Below are 21199 nucleotides of genomic sequence, written 5' to 3'. Positions count from 1 at the left end.
TGAAAAACCACCTCCTTTCAGAAATACCAATATTGAGAAGTGTAGCTACTGAGACTTTGGTTAATGCCTATTGAAAAAGGAATGTCAGAAGAATGTGAATTATATAAATAAAATTATAGCATCAATATGTTGGAGAAAGCCATCCTGGGTACAAGGCAGGAAATGTGTGTGTATTTAATTTATAGCTCAAAATATTAATAGTAAAAATAGACGAAAAGTGATTGTGAACCAGAAAGAGTTCAGGTTTCTTTAAAGAGCCTGGTTGAGATGGTGTGTATGTAAAACAACTGAATGAAGATGTAAGCTGGTATTGTGGTACTGTGATGATTTAAACCACAAATGCCTTCCCTATTTAAATATTCCAATCAGTACTGTTAGGACACGTACCTCGGAGAATTCTTTCCTCATGGCAACGAAGAAAGTCCCAGATTCTAACAGTGCCGTCATCAGAGCATGTAGCAAATTTATTATCCGTGGGTGAGAAACTGTTACGTGAAGACACACAGCAGGGGAAAGAAGTCAGCATTTCACAGGTTATCTGCGCGTCTCAGACAGGGAAAAATAAAACACTGCGCTGCGCGATAAACAGGAGAGGGAAGCATCCAACGTGAAGGGCCTTAAATAGAGTGCTGTTAGCTAACAACCTATCTCAACAAAAGAATAATTCACAGTAGTTGCTTCTTAGTTTTCAATCATCAATATTCAGAGAACTTAATGAGGGTATTATTAGTACTAATACTATCCAGACTCCCCACAGTACAGTATTTCCTATGGTATCAACAGAAAACATAGAGCTGATAAAGTATAGAACTAAACAAATTCTCTTTGCAATATTCCTGTAAAGTCTTTTAAAATCACATAGGAATACTGCTCAAAAAAAACTAGCATCAGCTTCTGCTTTGAACTTCATATAATGATAAGCTGAAAAGTTTCAGGCAGGCTGTTTTAAGACTTGTTGTTAAAACATTCCTTCATATGATGTTTCTCACTTATGTAAAAGGTTTGTGGAAAATGTTCACACCTTCTTTTCACGCAAGTTATCCCATGAATGTTACACTTTTTGAAGGAAACTAACATGGGGACATGCCGATTGTTTAAAGCCAAAGAATATGCTGTAAAAGAGGGATCCATTTCTTCCTCCCTGTAAAAGACCATCAAGTTTCTCATTTAACTCTAAGAACTCCCCTGAACGTCTGAACCTTATGCTTAAGAAAGGACCACTTTTGAAAACTCAATGTATAGTCAGGAGAATAAGGCACAGTCTTTGCAGATGTGTGTTTATCCAATAAGTCTTTGTTAAGATTCTGAAAGCAGAAACAAGTGACTACAGTGGACGATGTTTCTATAAAGATGTCAACCTCTTCCCTCGTGTGGGTGGCACAACCATAAAGAACACTGCTTAGCTTTCTTCTGAAGCTGCAGCATTTCTTCAAGCTTGTTTTTGAAACTTTTTCTTTTCCATTTCTACTATACATATCTCACTGATATGTAAAAATATACAACTTAATGAAAATATTTTAAACTCCCACTTATCATACATTTGCATTACTGATGTCAACAACAGTGAATCAGAAGGAAAGTCCTACAGTCTTCTTGACAATGGTCTGCTTACAGCTCCAAAGCTTGAAAGAACCCGCTCATTAATCCATTAATGTTTGCCACATCCAGAGTTACTTGGAGAGTTTTTAGCCCTACTATACTTTCCTTTTGAAGTCGTGGCATAACCAAGCCAACCAGGTCTTCACTTAAGCCTTTTTTTTCTTGTATTTTGTGAGAACTCTGAAGGTGTTTTCTGTAGGCTTTAGATTTTATTCAGTTGTATAATTAAAGACTGAATTCTTTATTTGGAATGAAATATTCTTGTCTTACATAGTAGGTAATAAAAATGAATAACGTATACACATTATTAACCATAAATGAAAAGAGAAAACCAGTGCAAAATGCGGCAGACAATACATCTCTAACATATTGCAAAGGCTCATATCGGGACAACACTACTTCAGAAAAGTGCCAGCAAAATGGTGAATGTGTGAAAACAAAGAAAAATATTGTGTTTATAGGGTGCAAAAAGTTTCCCAGAATCTGACAGAACCCATGCATCTCTGCACCCAGAATACACTTAGAGAATAATTTAACCATGACAATAGGGACTACAGAAAATGGTATATTGTGTATAAACCTGGCCTCTCTAATCGCCTCCTTATGTGCCTGGAACATCTTGACGTTGTTCATGTTCGACTGCCAATATTTCACATATCCTCCGTGGTCTGCTGTCAACATCCACATGTCATTATGTGACCAAGTCATGGCTCTCACTGGGCTATCATGAGCCTGTGAAAACACAAAACATTTATAAACATCATATCAAAGACGATACGATGGAAGACAATGATCTGTCCAATTATAAGTTTTAAAACGCCAGTAACACAGAAAGATGCTACCATCTGATGATTACTGTTACCTGTAATATTGTTTCAAAATTGAAAGTGAGTCCATTCCACAAGGTGAACTCCCCACTAGAAGCTCCAGTGACCAACCTTCTTCCTTCTGGAGTCCACTGGGAAAGAAAAAGACATTATACAAGGTCACAAATCCACAACCTTAATTAATTTTTAAAACACTCAGAAAGTCTTTATAAAATATCCAATAATTGACATTAAGTGGACAATACTTTCACTTCAGAATATGGCTCAGATTTATAAGCAAATACTTAGCCAGAAAAGAAATTAACACAGTCCAAGGAAAGCTCTAGCACTTAGCTCATTAAGTAAATTAAAAAGAGTTAAGTGCATTACAATAACCTGTTAAGTTACACACACCTAGGCACCCTAAAGAGCATTTCAAAACAGAATATCTGAAGATCTACTTTTTCTAGTATACATGGAAGATCATCATACTAATAAATAAGATCGTCAGTCACCAGAAAAACTCAGAGACTGAATGAGTGAAAGCTTTGGTTTATTACAGCTGCTAGTGGACCATTCAGGCAGAAAAGTTACCAGTGTTTTATGACAATAACAAAACAAAACAGTATAACAACAAATATCAATTTAAGGAAATCAAGGCTATCAAACTTTTCCTGGAAACTAAATGTACAATACATATAAAGTTCTTCTTCATTCACAATATCAAGCAGTGACAAGTCTCATGCTAATCTAGTATCAAACAAAAAAAAAAGCAATACAACAGAGGCATGACTAACAGTACCCCAGTATTTCAACGTCACAATCTGCATTCTGAAGGAATCTGTGGCATATGCTTATCAACTCAAAACGCAACGTACTTTTTCTTTTATTTTCAAGTTTCTATGACAGATTACACATGTTTTCCATAGATGTAAACACAAGAAATATCAATACAACAATCCTACATTCCCCCGTAAAAAGTGTGACACAGGGCTGAAAAATACAAGGGTGCTTATAGGATGAGACATACGAAATCAAGTTTATTTGGTAAATAACACAGATACACATGACAAGCCAGCCTTTTACTGCTTACCTGACGATAACGATTTTGATATCATTTTTAAAAACCCTTCTACTTCCCTAGTTTCTGCTATCTGCTATGGATCCCAACTTGGTAAAGACTACAGGCTACCACACTGTAGACACAGGACCCACAGTCTTTATGTCTTTAACGCCTGTAATCTGGACTTGTCTCCACTATGTGCAAATTTCCTAAGACCTTAAAGCTTGATTTCCAAATGAGCAATTTACCCATCTAACGAGATACAGCACATGGAATGCTCAGATTCTATTCACCTCAAAAAGGTTTTCTGTGTTATGCTAACGAGAAATTAAAATTAGCTGCACATCATACTCCTTTCACCAAATCCTCTGCCATACAAAATTACACTACAAATTGGTTGGCTCTACTAACACAGAAGCCATTCAAATAATGTTCCTTTTCTAATGTTTTCTACTGTAATAGGCCTCTGAAACAAAGAGGGGGCCTGACTGACTGTCACATTTGTATGGAGCTGAAGCCAGCATCTCTTTCAGCCCTCTCAGTTCTCTGGGCTGTTTATCACACCTCTCTAATAAGAAGACCTGCTTATTTTGCTCATTTGCCACAAATGTCTTTCCTCTGTCCCATTATTTTTTCAATTCTTATTCACTCAACTTTGACTATTAACTATCTTACATTTCTGGACTTGATATACTGCTAACCAACAAGTACTTTCTTACTAGCAAATCACATACACAAAAAGATTATACTATTATCTATAGGAATATTAGCTGGATGCCTGGGACACAGAGATGGGAAGACTTCTTTATTACAAACCCTTCAAATTTTAATAATCTGAACCACATCAATGTACTGTTTAATATTATATTTTAAAAATTTGAGCAAAAATGTATTGAGTACCCACAATGTACCTTCATTGATGACAACTATGGTCTACCTTTGGACTTCAGCTCTTCTTGGGTGTTTCCCTTCCCAGTAACCCTAAGAGTTTTGATTCACCTTGAGATGCTGTTCTCTAAACTGCAACAAAACATTTCTATTCAAGAGCAAGTCAGACACCTGCTGCAATATATATCCATGGCTAGCTCAGAGAGAATTCTACAGAAATTGCAACATAAAAGCAATCCAAAAGTACTACCTTACTAAACATGGATATAACAGATAAACTGGATATTCCAAAATAAAAATAAAAGCAATATACTGATTTTTATCCCAGTTATATATTTTAAACACTGCTTCATTTTCTTTGTCCTATTAAATATATTTGCAGGTTAATTTTTCAAAATTAATTTTTCCAAAAAGTATCAAACAGAATACTTACCCTGACAACAAATACTGGACACTTTACTTTATTTGTTGATGTTCGAACAAACTTTGTTGTTACTGCATTCATAGGATTATTCAACATCCCAATAGGTGGAACCAGCTACAAAAAAAGAAAATTAGATTTAAAGAGCTTCTGATCATGCACAGGGTATAAACCAGGGACATGGTAAGGTAATTATTTCAACATTTAAAGACAAATTCAGGACCATACAGGACAGTATTGTAATATATTAGTCTACAGTAATCAAATGAAGAAAATTAAAGTACAGGAAAGTTAAATGCCTATTATTTATTACTAAATGAACAATAAACTCAAGAGCCAGATTTCCCAAATTACTTCTCAAAGTCAACACACTTAAACATATTCATAACAAGCAAGGTTTAAAATTAACTTCTCTATTATCAAGACTCTTAGGCAGTGCAACCTTTTGCTGGACATTGCTTTAAGCCCCAAATCAAAAGTTCATCCATTATCAGATTAAAATAAAAATTTAAATGCAGGTTAAAAAAAAAACAAACATGGTTTATGCAGATACACTATCCTTTCAGGAATGTTTTAATTATATAAAAAAAAAAAAAATGTAAAAAGAAAAGTCCATGTTTAAATTAGAGATCTCACAGTTCCTAGGTCCAAGCAAAGAGGTTTTTATTAAACTAATATGATATATCTTATACTTACATCATTATAATAACCTGCATCAGGCTGAATTGCTCGCATATCTCTCTGGTCTCTTTGCCATATTCTATTCTGTTAAAAATCAACCAATCAATCAATCAATATATAATCTATACTCAACTTGAAACTTAAGTAAATATTTACAAAATGTAAGCTGTCATCAAATGGGGAAAAAGAAGAATAAAACTTTTTCACTATGTTCTAAAACATAGATAATAGTATTTATCTTAAGAGATTTCCCCTTTTTCCTACTGACATTGTTTAGAATTTCCTCTCTTTGCTCATATTATGCCCAACCAATCATCCAAAATGCTGGTGACCCCAACACATTCTCATAGACAGACATTCCCAATTCCTTCAAATTCCTCAGCACAAAACAATTCCTCTTATCCTGGTCTTGGTTTTCTTAACTCCTCCCAAACTCTCTTAGTCTAGTTTTTCAACTGAAACATCTGAAAAAGCCTAAATCTACCTTTACCTCTGAATGAATATTTTTCTGCTAAGTCCCTGCAACACACAAATTAGGCATATAGGTCTTTTAGCAATTTGTCTCAGGTAATGAGAAGGCAATGGCACCCCACTCCAGTACTTTTTGCCTGGTAAATCCCATGGACGGAGGAGCCTGGTGGGCTGCCGTCTATGGGGTCGCACACAGTCCGCAGAGGACACGACTCAAGCGACTTAACAGCAGCAGCAATGAAAAGTAGACAAATTTTCTTCATAGGAAGCAAAACAGACCAAAACCCGATTAAAGTGGAGATGGTAATAAAAAGCAAATCAGAGACTTTAAAAAGGTTAAGATAAATAAAGACCTCACAGGGGAGATCTGTCAAGCTGACCCAGGCTTAGGTAGACCCCTACTCTGCCTTCACACACCCTATCAGAGCCGTATCAGAGTTTCACCCAAGAAGACTATAGCACATGCTCAATCCTCTAAGTAAACATAGGCCCTTTCCTTGAGGGCCTTGAAGAGTCCAGCGTACTAGACACACACATCACTATTCTGAACACATGTTCTCGTACAAATATCCTTATGTTGGTAATCTCTTAACATTTTACATACACTGCAAGTTTAATGAGTGCTTTACAATTGGAACAAAAGTACTCTCTTCTGATATATGTTGTGAACCTTTAGAACAAAGTGTATTTTTAAACTAGAGTCTTTAAAATTTTTTGAAATTATTCATGCATTCAGAGGGAAAAAAAACCCCACCCAGTACTCTACTTAATTGAGGTTACTGGCCCCATTTGAAATGTTATTTCATCCTCCTAATGCAAAAAACACAGGTATACTCATTACCCTACATTTTAAAACTTTTCTTCTTTTTAAAAAACCGAAGTTTGGTCATCTAAAGCACATTAACTGAACTTACCTCCAAATACTTAATTACAGATGGATTATAGTCTATGGTTTTTCGGTTTACTGCTTTTCTCATTCGTTTTCCATCAAAGGTAAGCTGCTGCATTGCTTGCTGCTGTGCAAAATCTGGTCGCTTATAAAACAGTTGTCGAGGTGCCTGGTGTTGGAACCTTGGCATATGGAAAAACCGAGGAGGAGAACCAATTTCTGTAGCCATGGCGATGTTTTCGTTCTATGACACCTGGGAAAGGAAAAAGTACTTTCACTACAAATATGTCAGCACTGTAACACTACCAGAAAACATTTTTAAATGAACATTTTTTTACACTCCTGTACCTTTTTCTAATATGCATCATTTCTAGCTTTTAGTCAACCTATTTACAAAATGAGCAATTTGACTTAATGGCAGAAACCAGTTACAATTTGAAAAAAGGTCAATTGACAGATTAAGTGCTAATAAGTATTTGTTGTAGGGGTTTCCCTGGTGGTCCAGTGGTTAAGAATCCACTTGCAATGCAGGGCACACTGGTTCAATCCCTGGTCCAGGAAGATGTCATATACCATGGGACAACTAAGCCTGTGAGCCGCAACTACTGAGCCCACGCTCCAGAGTCCAAGAACTGCAACTACTGAGTCCATGTGCTGCAACTACTGAAACCCACACACCCTAGAGCCCATGTTCTGCAATGAGAAGTCACTGCAATGAGAAGCCTGAGCACACCAACTAGAATAGCCCCTGCCTGCCCCAACTAGGGAGAAGGCAATGGCACCCCACTCCAGTACTCTTGCCTGGAAAATCCCATGGACAGAGGAGCCTGGTAGGCTGCAGTCCATGGGGTCACTTAGAGTCAGACATGACTGAGCAGCTTCCCTTTCACTCTTCACTTTCAAGCATTGGAGAAGGAAATAGCAACCCACTCCAGTGTTCCTGCCTGGAGAATCCCAGGGACGGGGGAGCCTGGTGGCTGCCGTCTATGGGGTTGCACAGAGTCGGACACAACTGACGCGACTTAGCAGCAGCAGCAGCCCCAACTAGAGACAGCACATGCAGAGCAATGAAGATCCAGCACAGCACCCCCCAAAAAAGAATAAATAAATAATTTAGTAAGTATTTGTTGTAAAATTTAGCCTGGTGGAAGGAAACATCTGTTTTTAAGAGCTTGAGGCAACTGTATTTTGTACGTGTAGGGTGGCTAAACTGCAGGGGGAAGGAAGGTAAAATCACTTGAGAACTGTTCACATTTTTAAAATGAAGTTTTCATCAGATGTTTGATAATAAAACAGATCATTTTAAGTTTATTGTAAGACCCTCATTTTATACAAGTTATTTTAAAAAAACCTTAAGCTTCATTTCTATCCTCTTAAATTTCTTAGGACGAGTGTAAAAAGTAGAATAAACTATCTTATTTCATATGAATACTAAAAGTATGTCTGTCTAATTTCAGGCTCAAAGTAACAACCATAGAAACGTATTTCTCAGTATGTGCATCTACATTTCTATACAGGCAATATTAGGCTAACATCTGAAGAAAAAATGTTAGGGGCTTAGTTTTTCAACTTTAGTGCTCTCCAATTAAATTTACATTCCAATAATACAAATGTGCATGAATTAAAAACACATTTCAAGCATATTTTAAAAATCAGATCATGAAAAATATATAAAGGGTGTTAGCATTTCTGCATTTTTGTTTCAAAAAGAGCAATGATTATTTTTCTATATTCTTACATTTGCCTTTCTTAATTCCAGACACTAAATTAGGGACTTGAAAATAAATTTGTGATTTCCTGTGGATGAAAATCAGTACTACTTAATACATCCTTGTCACTTTACTGTCTCCTGAAACCATCTGATGATGGTAACAGAAAGGAAATGGAGGAGGAAAGGTGGGAGTGGGGAGATTAAGTCCTGACTCCCATGATACCAAAAATAAATAGGAACTTCCCTGGAGGTCCAGTAATGCAAGGGACTTGGGTTTACTCCCTGGTGGGGGAACAAAGATCCCATATGCCTTGGGGCAACCAAGCCCATGTGCAGGAACTAGATATGCCCACGTGTCGAAATGAAGACCCAGCACAGACAAACTTTTGAAATTAATTTTTTAATTTGAGAAATAAAACATGTTGTTGTGGTTGGTGTTGTTCAGTTGCTAAGTCATGTCCAACTCTTTTCAATTCCATGGACTGCAGCACATGAGGCTTCCCTATCCTTCACTACGTTCCAGAGTTTGCTCAAACTCGTCCATTGAGTCAGTGATGCCATCCAACCGTATTATCCTCTGTTGCCCCTTCTCTTCCGGCCCTCAATCTTTCCCTGCATCAGGGTCATTTCCAGTGAGCTGGCTCTTGAAGTTTTGGAGCTTCAGCATCAGTCTTTCCAAAGAATATCAGGGTTGATTTCTTTTAGGGTTGACTGGTCAGATCTCCTTGCAGTCAGTCCAAAGGACTCTCAAGAGTCTTCTCCAGCTCCACAGTTCAAAAGCATCAATTCTTCAGCATTCAGCCTTCTTTACGGTCCAACTCTCACATCCAGACATGACTACTGGAAAAACTATAGCTTTGACTATATACACTTTTGTCAGCAGAGTGATTCCTTTGCTTTTTAATTTGCTGTCTAGGTTTGTCATAGCTTTCCTTCTAAAGAGCAAATGTCTTTTAATTTAACTGAGGCAGTCATCATCCACAGTGATTTTTCAAGCCCAAGAAAATAAAATCTCCCACTTTTCCCCCTTCTATCTGCCATGAAGTGATGGGATTGGATGCCATGATCTTAGTTTTTTGAATGCTGAGTTTTAAACCTGCATTCTTTCTTTCCTCTTTCACCCTCATCAAGAGGCTCTTCAGTTTCTCTTCATTTTCTGCCATTAGAGTTGCCAGGAGAAATATCAACAGTCTTAGATATGCAGATAATACCACTCTAAATCTGAGGCTGTTGATATTTCTCCCGGCAATCTTGATTTCAGCTTGTAAGTCATCCAGCCTGGCATTTTGCATGATGTACTCTGCAGAGAAATTAAGTAAACAGGGTGACAATACACAGCCTTCACATACTCCTTTCCCAGTTTTGAACCAGTTCACTGTTCCATGTCCAGTTTTAACTGTTGCTTCTTGACTGGCATATAGGTTTCTCAGGAGATAGGTATGGTGGTCTGGTATTCCAATTTATTTGAGAATTTTCCATAGTTTTTTGTGTTCCACAAAGTCAAAGGCTTTAGTGTGGTTAATGAAGCAGAAGTCGATATTTTTCTGGAATTCCCCTGCGTTCTCTATGATCCAACGAATGTAGGCAATTTGAACTCTGGCTCCTCTGCCTTTTCTAAACCCAGTTTGCACACTTTGAAGTTCTTGGTTCACGTACTGCTAAGGCCTAGCTTGAAGGATTTTGAGCATTACCTTGCTAGTATGTGAAATGAGTGCAACTGTATGGCTGTCTGAACATTCTTTGGCACTGAAATGCGAACTCATCTTTTCCAGTTCTGTGGCCACTGCTGAGTTTTCCAAATTTGCTGGCATATTGAGTACAGCTCTTTAACAGCATAACCTTTGAGGATTTTAATTAAACAGCTCAGCTGGAATTCCATCATCTCCACTAGCTTTGTTCATAGCAAAATAATAAAACATGAATGTAGTATTATTTCCACTACTCTGGAACAATTACAGAAGACCCTAACAAATGTTAATTTGTAATGAGATGAGACAGGGCTTCCCTGGTGGCTCAATGGTAAAGAATTCGCCTCTAAATGCAAGAGATGCGGGTTGGATTCCCTGGATTGGGAAGATCCCCTGGAGAAGGAAATGGCAACCCACTCCAGTATTCTTACCTGAGAAATCCCAAGGACAGAGGAGCCTGGCATGCTATAACCCATGGGGTCACAGACAGTCGGACACAACTTAGCAACTAAAACCACCACCAGCGCAATGAGAAACATTCTGTCTCTCTTTTCAAGCTGTGCATGTATGAATTACACAGACTACAACTGCCTCAATAAAGCTGGTGAGGGAATCTGTTTATTCAGCTATCTCATGAGTCCAATTAAGTTTCAGCATCCAGACTTCAACTGAAGGCTTTAATTTTGATGCCTCTGTCAATAACTCTAAAAGAATGCAGCTTTGGTTAAGTATACTTTTAAATTACTATTTTTTCACTTTATAATCATAAAATTTCTAATTTTATTAAAATAAAATTATCCTAATATTCTAGTTTCTATTATTGATATCAAATGAGAATAAAGATTTTTACACATATCAAAAGAGGCTTAATTATTCAGCCAAAAAAAAACAAGGCAATCAAGTGCTGACATATGCTACAACATGATGACTCTCAAAACCACTACGTAAACAAAAGAAGCCAAAGATAAAAGGTCACGTAATATACACCTTCACATGTACTCAAATCCAGAACAGGTCAATACACAGCAGCAAAAGCGCACTAGTGGTTGGCAGGCAAAGGGAAGAACGGGAATGGCGCTTCCTCTGATGATGGTGGAAGTATCTGGAACTAGGAAGAGGTGGCAGCTGCACAACAGAGAATGCACTGAGTAGTGCTGAACTAGGCACTGAAACGGTTAGACAGGGAGTTTCATGTTATATGACTTCTACCTCACTTAAAAAATAGGGGTTTAGTCCACTGGAAAAAAATTTCATATGGAGTAAAGGAAACCCTGGCAGGCTACAGACCAGAGTCACAGGAGTCAGACAGGACTTCGTGACTAAACCACCACCACAGATGAGACATTTACAGGAAGCTGACGCTATTAAAGTCAGGTGATGGGTACACGGATATAAAGCACTAATCAAGAGCCAAACCTAGGATCTACTGTACAAATATGAGAAAATACTTGAAGTCAATGCTGAAGTCAAATGCAAATCAATCAATATGTTGTTACTAACACTTTTAAATAATTCACTTGTTAAAGCTAGGAAAAAAAAATTACTCTTTCATTTAAGACATCACAGGTACTTCCTGGCAGTCCAGTGGTTAAGATCCATGCCTCCAATTCAGGGGGCCCAGGTTCCATACTTCTTGCGGAACTAAGACCCCACATGCTGCGAGGTGTGTCAAAAACAAGACTAAACTAAACACAGTTCAGCTCAGTCACTCAGTCGTGTCCAATTCTTTGCCAACCCATGGACAAATAGATATAAAGCTTTCAAAAAGACTTTACAGAGGGTGGGAGAAAATATATTTCCATTTACTGATCTGTTGATAAAACTTGTTCAGAAAAAAAAGGCCTTTCACTTTTCTGTGAATGGTCAAGTACCACTTGTATTCTAGAAATAAAGGTCCAGCATGAAGAAAAAGAGAAAAAAAAAGTATATTCCAAATCAAAATCCAGCCCTAAAATAAAACATAAACAAACCTGACAATACAGTAACCAATCTTCATAAATGTCTTAACACATGTCAGCATCACTTCGTGCAAACCACTATAACTTGTCCAAAGTCAAAAGCAAAGCCATTTAGTGGCTGCTACGAGCTGAAGTGTGTCCCTTCACAAATTCCTATGTGAAGTCCTAACCTCCAATACCTCAGAATATGACTGTATTTGGAGATAAAACTCTGACCCTTATGACTAGGACCCTAATCAGAAGAGGAGATTATGACACAGACATGCACAGGAGAGCCATGTGAAAACAAGGGAAGACAATAGACATCTACAAGACAGGAAGAGAGGTCTCAGAAGAAACTAACTCCCTGCTCACATCTTATTCTTAGACTTCTAACTTGCAAAACTGTGCGAAAATTGTCTGCTTTTTAAGCCACCTAGTCTACGGCACTTTGTCCTGGCAACCCAAGCAGATTAACACAGAGGCAGAGCAAAGCACCTAGACCTCCTTTTCCTCCTTCAATATGGGTTGCCAAAAGATGTTTACAATAATGATATAACAGCTCTCTTTGATTGCAACAGCAGAAAACTTGATATATGAGGTTAAAACTGAGTGGCCTAGATAGAAAGAACCATCAATCAAATCACTGAAACTATTCTTTCCAAGCTTCACTCAGTAGACTGTAATTTAAGGAACCATATAAATAACCAAATACAAAAAAAGAAGAGCTTTACTTTTCATAAAAATAATTACTGTAATTTCTACTCATTGCAGTATTCACTTTTGAGCTACACTAACAGAAACAACAAATTTAAACTAGTAGTCAGGGTCATCCCCAAAGCGTATTTATCTCATATCTGGGGTGGAGCTTGGGGTAAGGGGAAGGAGGCTGTAGGCAAGACAGAAACTGAGGTAGAATGAGAACAAGAAATTTGTGTATGATTATTAAATACATACCAACAACAGAACCAAACTGCTAAGGAAAAAAAAACTCCACCTGAAACACTGAATTCATTGTCTTTCTCATACACACTAACCTTCAACATTGCAAGGAATCAGCACAATTTTACCAAGTGCCTACTTTTTATTGTACCTTGCATCAGGTACAACATAGTGTCCTGACTCAACGAATATCACTTCTAAGTTCACAGAACAGATTTCGTACTTTGTGGTGTCTGGTCCCCACCCTTATTTTTGGCAAATACAAAGACTCCTGAATCCACAAAAGCAAGCAGCTTCAAGCTTTCTCCAAAATTAGGCAAGTCATGCAACTTCTCTCCATCTGTTTTCTCAACCTGGACAACAGTTTAATGTAAGTAACTCCAAAGATACTTTTTGCTCAAAGATACTATTTTGTATGAAATATATTATTCCTTTAGCTAATGTGATTAGTCTGTGAACAAACTGGAATACCCAGACTTAGTTCTCAGATGCTTGAGCATGCAAATCCATACAAGCATTCTAATTCTGCTTCTTGTTCCAACTATTACAAAATAACTCTTTTATAATCTTAATCATCTGATATTACCAAGATTACAAATGAAGATAGGGAAAACAAACAAATGCTCTTTTTTTGGCCACACTGCACAGCATGTAGGATCGTAGTTCCCTGACCAGTGATTGAACCATGCCCCTTCCACTGGAAGGCAAAGTCTCAACCACGGGACTGCCAAGGAAGTCCCTACACAAATGCTTTTCTTAAAGAAGTCATTACAAGTTTCATGCTGAATTGTGTGAAACAATAACTCATTTCACTGAGACTAATGTCTGATTAAACGAATAAAAACTATAAAAAAATGTAAAAATAAAAACTGTATAAACAAAAACATGATCTGAAAGGATATATGCACCCCAATGTTCATTACAGCACTGTTTACAATAGCCAAGACGTGGTAGCAATCTACATGTCCATCAACAGAGAAATAGATAAAGAAAATGTGGCACATAGACAATGGAGTATTACTCAGCCATTATAAAGAATGAAATAATGCCATTTGCAGCAACATGGATGGTCAAGTGGGCCTTAGGAAGCATCACTATGAACAAAGCTCGAGGAGGTGATGGAATTCCAGTTGAGCTATGTCAAACCCTAAAAGATGATGCTGTGAAAGTGCTGCACTCGATATGCCAGCAAATTTGGAAAACTCAGCAGTGGCCACAGGACTAGCCGCCATACCACCCCCAAAGAAAGGCAACGCCAAAGAAGGCTCAAACTACCACACGACTGCACTCATTTCAAACGCTAGCAAAGTGTGCTCAAAATTCCCCAAGCCAGGCTTCAACAGTATATGAACCAACAACTTCCAGATGTCCAAGCTGGATTTAGAAAAGGCAGAAGAACCAGAGATCAAATTGCCAACATCCATTGGATCATTGAAAAAGCAAAAGAGTTTCAGACAAACATCTGCTTCATTGACTACACCAAACCCTTTGACTGTGGGGATCACAACAAACTGTGGAAGATTCTTCAAGAGATTGGAATGAATACCAGACAACCTGACCTGCCTCTTGAGAAATCTGTATGCAGGTCAACAAGCAACAGTTAGAACTGGACATGGAAGAACAGACTGGTTCCAAATCGGGAAAGGAGTACATCAAAGCTGTATATTGTCACCCTGCTTATTTAACTTATATGCAGAGTACATCATGAGAAATGCTGGACTGGATGAAGCACAAGCTGGAATCAAGCTTGTCAGGAGAAATAGCAATAACCTCAGATATTTAGATGACACCACCCTTATGGCAAAAAGCAAAGAACTAAAGAGCCTCTTGATGAAAGTGAAAGAGGAGTGTGAAAAAGTTGGCTTAAAATTCAACATTCAGAGAACTAAGATCATGGCATCTGGTCCCATCACTTCATGGCAAACAGATGGGGAAACAGTGGAAACAGTGGCTGACTTTATTTTTGGGGGCTCCAAAATCACTGCACATGGTGACTGCAGCCATGAAATTAAAAGACGCTTGCTCCTTGGAAGAAAAGTTATGACCAACCTAGACAGCTTATTAAAAAGCAGAGACATTCCTTTGCAAACAAAGGTCCATCTAGTCAAAATTATGGTTTTTCCAGTAGTCATAGATGGATGTGAGAGCTGGACTCTAAAGAAAGCTGAGCACCGAAGAATTGATGCTTTTGAACTGTGGTGTTGGAGAAGACTCTTGAGAGTCCCTTGGACTGCAAGGAGATCCAACCAGTCCATCCTAAAGGAGATCCGTCCTGAATATTCATTGGAAGGACCGATGCTGAAGATGAAACTCCAATACTCTGGCTACCTGATAAGAAGAACTGATTCATTTGAAAAGACCCTGATGCTGGGAAAGATTGAAGGCGGGAGAAGAAGGGGACGACAGAGAATGAGATGGTTGGATGGCATCACTGACTCAACAGGCATGAGTTTGAGAAAACTCCCGGAGTTGGTGATGGACAGGGAAGCCTGGTGTGCTGCAGTCCATGGGGTCGCAGAGTCAGACACGACTGAGCAACTAAACTGAGCGACTAAACTGAACTGAACTGTCACAGAACTTAGAGTTTTCTACACTGAGTGGTTAAAAAAAAATAAAAGACCAATAACAAAATGAACATTGTATTCTCTCTTGGATGTCCAATCATTGATAAATATGAATCCTAAACAAGTCAGGAGACATTATACTGAGACCATTTCATTAAAAAAAAAAAACAAAAAACAAAAAAAACAGGAAGGAAACTGTTTAAATAAGTAGTTTATAAAAGTTCACATGATTCTGGACTTGTGGACAGAGTGGGACAAAAAGAGAAAGTAACATCAACATATATACACTATTAGCTGTAATGGATGGCTGATGAGAACGTGCTGTGTAACACACAGAGCCCAGTCTGGCACTCTGTGATGACCTGTAGGGATAGGATGAGGGGAAGGAAGGGAAGCTAGGGAAGGAGGAGAGATATGTACAATTATGGCTGATTTGCGTCGTCATACGGCAGAAACCAACACAACACTGTTAACATTTAAAAAATATATTTACGTTTAAAAATGGGAGAAAAAATAAAATCAACTCTCCATTAGAAAAAAAACTTCATATGACTGTATCTTGTTTGTAACTAAATATGACATTAAAAATCAATTTCAGTTAATCCTCAGTGCAGGAGTTTTCCAACTTTTATTGCTTTCAGCCTCAGATTTAACGGCACCATTTTCTGTACTTCCTTGGGGTAAGCAGCTTTGGTTGTGTACCTAGGTACAAGGTTACCAAGACATTTTAGTAGATATTGCACTGGATCAGCTTAATGACACTGGATTAGTGAATCATCTTTGCACAAGTAAACAAAAGCTATGCCTCAGCTAAGGTAACCATAAAGTGACCTCCCAAATTAAATTAAAGACAAAGAATTCAAACATTCAAAGATGAGCTGAAGTCAGCAGTTCCTAAGGTTAGACTTTAAGGCTCTCAACTTCATTCTGATTTGATAGTATGGGATATGAACTGGGCAGCTGCGAGTTTTAAAAACTTCTAGGTGATACTTTAGTGTGGCAAAGTTTGGGAACCATGGAACAAAATAACTTGGATAGCCTAGTTATAAAACAGCTGCTTGCTTTTTTTTAAAAAAAAAAGCCATACTCAGTGTCTTGTGGGATCTTCGTTCCCCAACAGGAATCAAATCCAGGTCACGGCAGTGAAAATGCCAAATACTAACCAATAGACCGCCACAGAATTCTCTGAAAGAGTTTCTTTACAGTAGCAAATTCTTGTTTCAGGGCTCCTTCACTCTTAAAAATTGAGGCTTCCTTCTCACCCAATTTTTGTTTATTGTGGTATTTATAGCTATAGATACTTACCATACTAGAAATGAAAGAAATTAAAATTTAAAAATTAGAAAAATTCAAAGTATTTAACCTATTTTAGAACAAAGATAAACTCATAATAACTATTTTCCCTTCACCAAAAACAACCAGTGAGAGTCGCATTGTGTTTTACATTTCTGCAAATCTCTTTAATATCTAGCTTAACTGAAAACAGGTGAAATCTCATGTCTTTTTTTTTTTTTAAGTTGGACCTTTTTAAAAAAAATTCTTTATTTTTGGCTGCACTGGGTTTTGTGAGGGCTTTTGGAGGGCTTTCTCTAGCTGCGGTGTGTAGGCTCTAGGGCCTGGGGTCTGTGGTTGTGGCGCACGAGCTTACTCGTTGCTTCGTGGCATGCGGAATGTTCCCGGGGCCAGGAGGCAAACCCGTGTCCCCTGAACTGGCACATGGGCTCTCATCCAGCGCACCACGACAGAAGTCCTCTCGTCAGCTTCTGTATTCAATCTGTTACAGTACGTTACTTAAAGTACAGGAAAAATGTCTGGGTACACAGAGATATATATTAGGAAACAGGAAGAAAATTATAGGTACTCTTTGATATTCCAACAAAACTTGACAAGTGATAGTTTATTAAATATTAACTATAGTGCAACATCAATAAGCTTTTTGTACTGTTATGTTAAAATACACTGGTTTATTTTGCACTTTGAAACTTTAAACCATGGGTGATTTTACAACATCATGCACTGATCACTTGGAAAGCAATGGTTCTACAAAATTAGGTATTTCATCTGTCACACTTATAAAACATATGTAATTTTTATTAAAATCACCACTGACCTCATCATAAAAACTACTAACTACTGGGAAAGTCAACCTCACAGACACAAGTTTTCCGAAACTGTAATTCTTGCTTGAAAACTAAATTTTTATCACTGGCAACAAATACTAACAGTTGTTTTCCTTGAAGCAACAGTCTACTTACATTTATTGTCAAGAAAAAAATTTAACACATACTCAAGAAGTCTGAATGCCATAGCTCGTCACCCTTTCCATTTAAATTTAATACTCTATATACCTTTTAAAGTTATAGTTGATTTACAATGTTGTGCTAATTTCTGCTATACAGCAAAGTGATTCAGTTATACATACACATACATACATGCTTTTTAATGTTCTTTTCCATTATAGCTTATCACAAGATACTGAATATAGTTCGCTGTGTGATATAGCAGGAACTTGTTTATACAGTCTATATACGATAGTCTGTATCTGCTAACCCCACATTCCCATTCCATCCCTCCCTCTCCCTCGGCAACCGCCACATCTGTACTCTCTGTCTGTGAGTGTTTCATAGATAATTTGAGTCATAATTTAGATTCCACAGAAGATGTCATATGGTATTTGTCTTTCTCCTTCTGACTTAACTTCACTTGGTATGATAATCTCTAGATCCATCCATACTGCTGCAAACATTCCTTTTTATGAATAAATAGCATTCCACTCTATACATGTACAAGTCTTCTTTATGCATTCATCTGCCTACGGACATTTAGGTTGTTTCCATGTCTTGATTACTGTAATGTATGAACATAGGGGGTGCGGGTACTTTTTGAATTATCATTTTATCCAGATAATATGCCCAGGAGTGGAATTGCTGGATCTATGGCAACTCTATTTTTAGCTTTTTGAGGAAGCTCCATACCATTTTCCCATAGTAGCTGCACTAGTTTATATTCCCACCAACAGTGTAGGAGGGTTCCCTTTTCCCCACACCCTCTCTAGCATTTTTAAATTTGTTCAGTTCAGTCACTCAGTTGCGTCCGACTCTTTGCGACCCCATGGACTGCAGCACGCCAGGCTTCCCTGTCCATGATCAACTCCGGGAGTTTACTCAAATTCATGTCCATTAAGTCGGTGATGCCATCCAACCATCTCATCCTCTGTCGTCCCCTTCTTCCCGCCTTCAATCTTTCCCAGCATCAGTCTTTTCAAATGAGTCAGTTCTTCACATCAGGTGGCCAAGTATTGGAGTATCAGCTTCAGCATTGGTCCATCCAATGAATATTCAGGACTGATCTCCTTTAGGATGGACTGGTTAGATCTCCTTGCTGTCCAAGGGACTCTCAGGAGTCTTCTCCAACACCACAGTTCAAAAGCATCAATTCTTCGGTGTTCAGCTTTCTTTAGAGTCCAACTCTCACATCCAATGACTACTGGAAAAACCACAGCTTTGACTAGATGGACCTTTGTTTGCAAAGGAATGTCTCTGCTTTTTAATAAGCTGTCTAGGTTGGTCGTAACTTTCCTTCCAAGGAGCAAGCGTCTTTTAATTTCATGGCTGCAGTCACCATGTGCAGTGATTTTGGAGCCCCCAAAAATAAAGTCAGCCATTGTTTCCACTGTTTCCCCATCTGTTTGCCATGAAGTGATGGGACCAGATGCCATGATCTTAGTTCTCTGAATGTTGAATTTTAAGCCAACTTTTTCACACTCCTCTTTCACTTTCATCAAGAGGCTCTTTAGTTCTTTGCTTTTTGCCATAAGGGTGGTGTCATCTAAATATCTGAGGTTATTGCTATTTCTCCTGACAAGCTTGATTCCAGCTTGTGCTTCATCCAGTCCAGCATTTCTCATGATGTACTCTGCATATAAGTTAAATAAGCAGGGTGACAATATACAGCTTTGATGTACTCCTTTCCCGATTTGGAACCAGTCTGTTCTTCCATGTCCAGTTCTAACTGTTGCTTGTTGACCTGCATACAGATTTCTCAAGAGGCAGGTCAGGTTGTCTGGTATTCATTCCAATCTCTTGAAGAATCTTCCACAGTTTGTTGTGATCCCCACAGTCAAAGGGTTTGGTGTAGTCAATGAAGCAGATGTTTGTCTGAAACTCTTTTGCTTTTTCAATGATCCAATGGACGTTGGCAATTTGATCTCTGGTTCTTCTGCCTTTTCTAAATCCAGCTTGAACACCTAGAAGTTCACAGTTCATGTACTGTTGAGGCCTGGGTTGGAGAATTTTGAGTAGATTTTTTAATGAAGGCCATTCTGACCAGTGTGAGATGATACCTCATTGTGGTTTTGATTTACATTTCTCTAATAATTAGCAATGCTGAGCATCTTTTCACATGCTTATTGGTCATCTATGTTTTCTTCAGAGAAATGTCTATTAGATCTGCCCATTTTTTTGATAGGGTTTTTTTTTTTTTAATATAATTTTATTTTACAAATTAATCCCTTGTTGGTCACATCATTTACCAATATTTCCTTCCATTTCATAGGCTGTCTTTTCATTTTGTTTATGGTTTTCTTGGCTGTCTTTTCATTTTGTTTATGGTTTTCTTTGCTATGTAAAAACTTCTAAGTTTGAATAGGTCACATTTGTTAATTTTTGCTTTTATTTCTATTGCCTTGGGTGACTGACCTAAGAAAACACTGGTACAATTTACATCAATTAATGTTTTGCCTATATTCTCTTCTAGGAGTTTCATAGTATAGTCTCTTATACATAGTTTTAAGCCATTTTAAATTATTGTGTGTGATGTGAAGGTATGTTCTAACTTTATTTATATGAAGCTGTCCAACCTTCCCAACACCATTTGCTGAAAAGACTATCTTATCCCCATTGTATATTCTTGCCTCCTTTGTCAAAAATTAACTGACTGTAGGTATGGAGGGGCGTTTCTGGGCTCTCTATTCTGTTCTATTGATCCATATATGCTTTTGTGCCAGTACCATGCTGTTTTGATTACTATAGCTTCATAGTATTGTCTGAAGTCTGGAGGGTGATTTCTCCTGCTTGGTTCTTTTCCCTCATGATTGCTTTGGCAATCCTGGGTCTTTTATGGTTCCATGTAAAGTTTAGAATTCTTTGTTCTAGTTCTGTGAAAAACATAATGGGTGATATGACAGGGATCATATTAAATCTGCATATTGCTTTAGGCAGTATGGCGATTTTAACAATATTAATTCTTCCAATCCAAGAGCACGGGATACCTTTTCATATCTCTGAGTCATCTTCAATTTCCTTTATTAGTTTTACAGTTCTCAGCATATTAAGCCTTTCACCTTCCTGGTAAATATACTTTTTTTTTTAAAGCAGTTTTTAGCTCCACAGCAAGTTAGCAGAAAGTGCAGAATTCCTACACACACACACACACACACACACACACACACACACACACACAGTGCCCCTCCCCCACAATATTCAGCATCAGAGTGAAAATTAAAAACCAGTGTATCAACATTAATGCATCACTGTCTCTC

At 37.8% G+C, this 21199-nt stretch overlaps 1 protein-coding gene across 5 annotated transcripts in view; it reads right to left on the bottom strand.

Moving 5' to 3' along the window:
• Positions 1-21199, bottom strand: part of WDR33 (WD repeat domain 33) — a 111248-nt gene that overhangs the window by 56103 nt on the left and 33946 nt on the right. For all 5 annotated transcript variants that reach the window (XM_055571886.1, XM_055571885.1, XM_055571887.1 and 2 more), the window contains 6 exons: positions 6844-7071; positions 5474-5542; positions 4790-4894; positions 2462-2557; positions 2180-2331; positions 388-485 (listed from right to left, as the gene is read on the bottom strand). In XM_055571886.1, the coding sequence (XP_055427861.1) occupies positions 388-485; positions 2180-2331; positions 2462-2557; positions 4790-4894; positions 5474-5542; positions 6844-7047 (724 nt within the window). In that variant the 5' untranslated portion in view covers positions 7048-7071. The remainder of the gene's footprint in view (positions 1-387; positions 486-2179; positions 2332-2461; positions 2558-4789; positions 4895-5473; positions 5543-6843; positions 7072-21199) is intronic.

Source organism: Bubalus kerabau, chromosome 3, assembly GCF_029407905.1.
Source record: "Bubalus kerabau isolate K-KA32 ecotype Philippines breed swamp buffalo chromosome 3, PCC_UOA_SB_1v2, whole genome shotgun sequence".
In the NCBI taxonomy this organism is placed as follows: Eukaryota; Metazoa; Chordata; class Mammalia; order Artiodactyla; family Bovidae; genus Bubalus; species Bubalus kerabau.
This window is presented reverse-complemented; position numbering and strand designations above follow the sequence as displayed.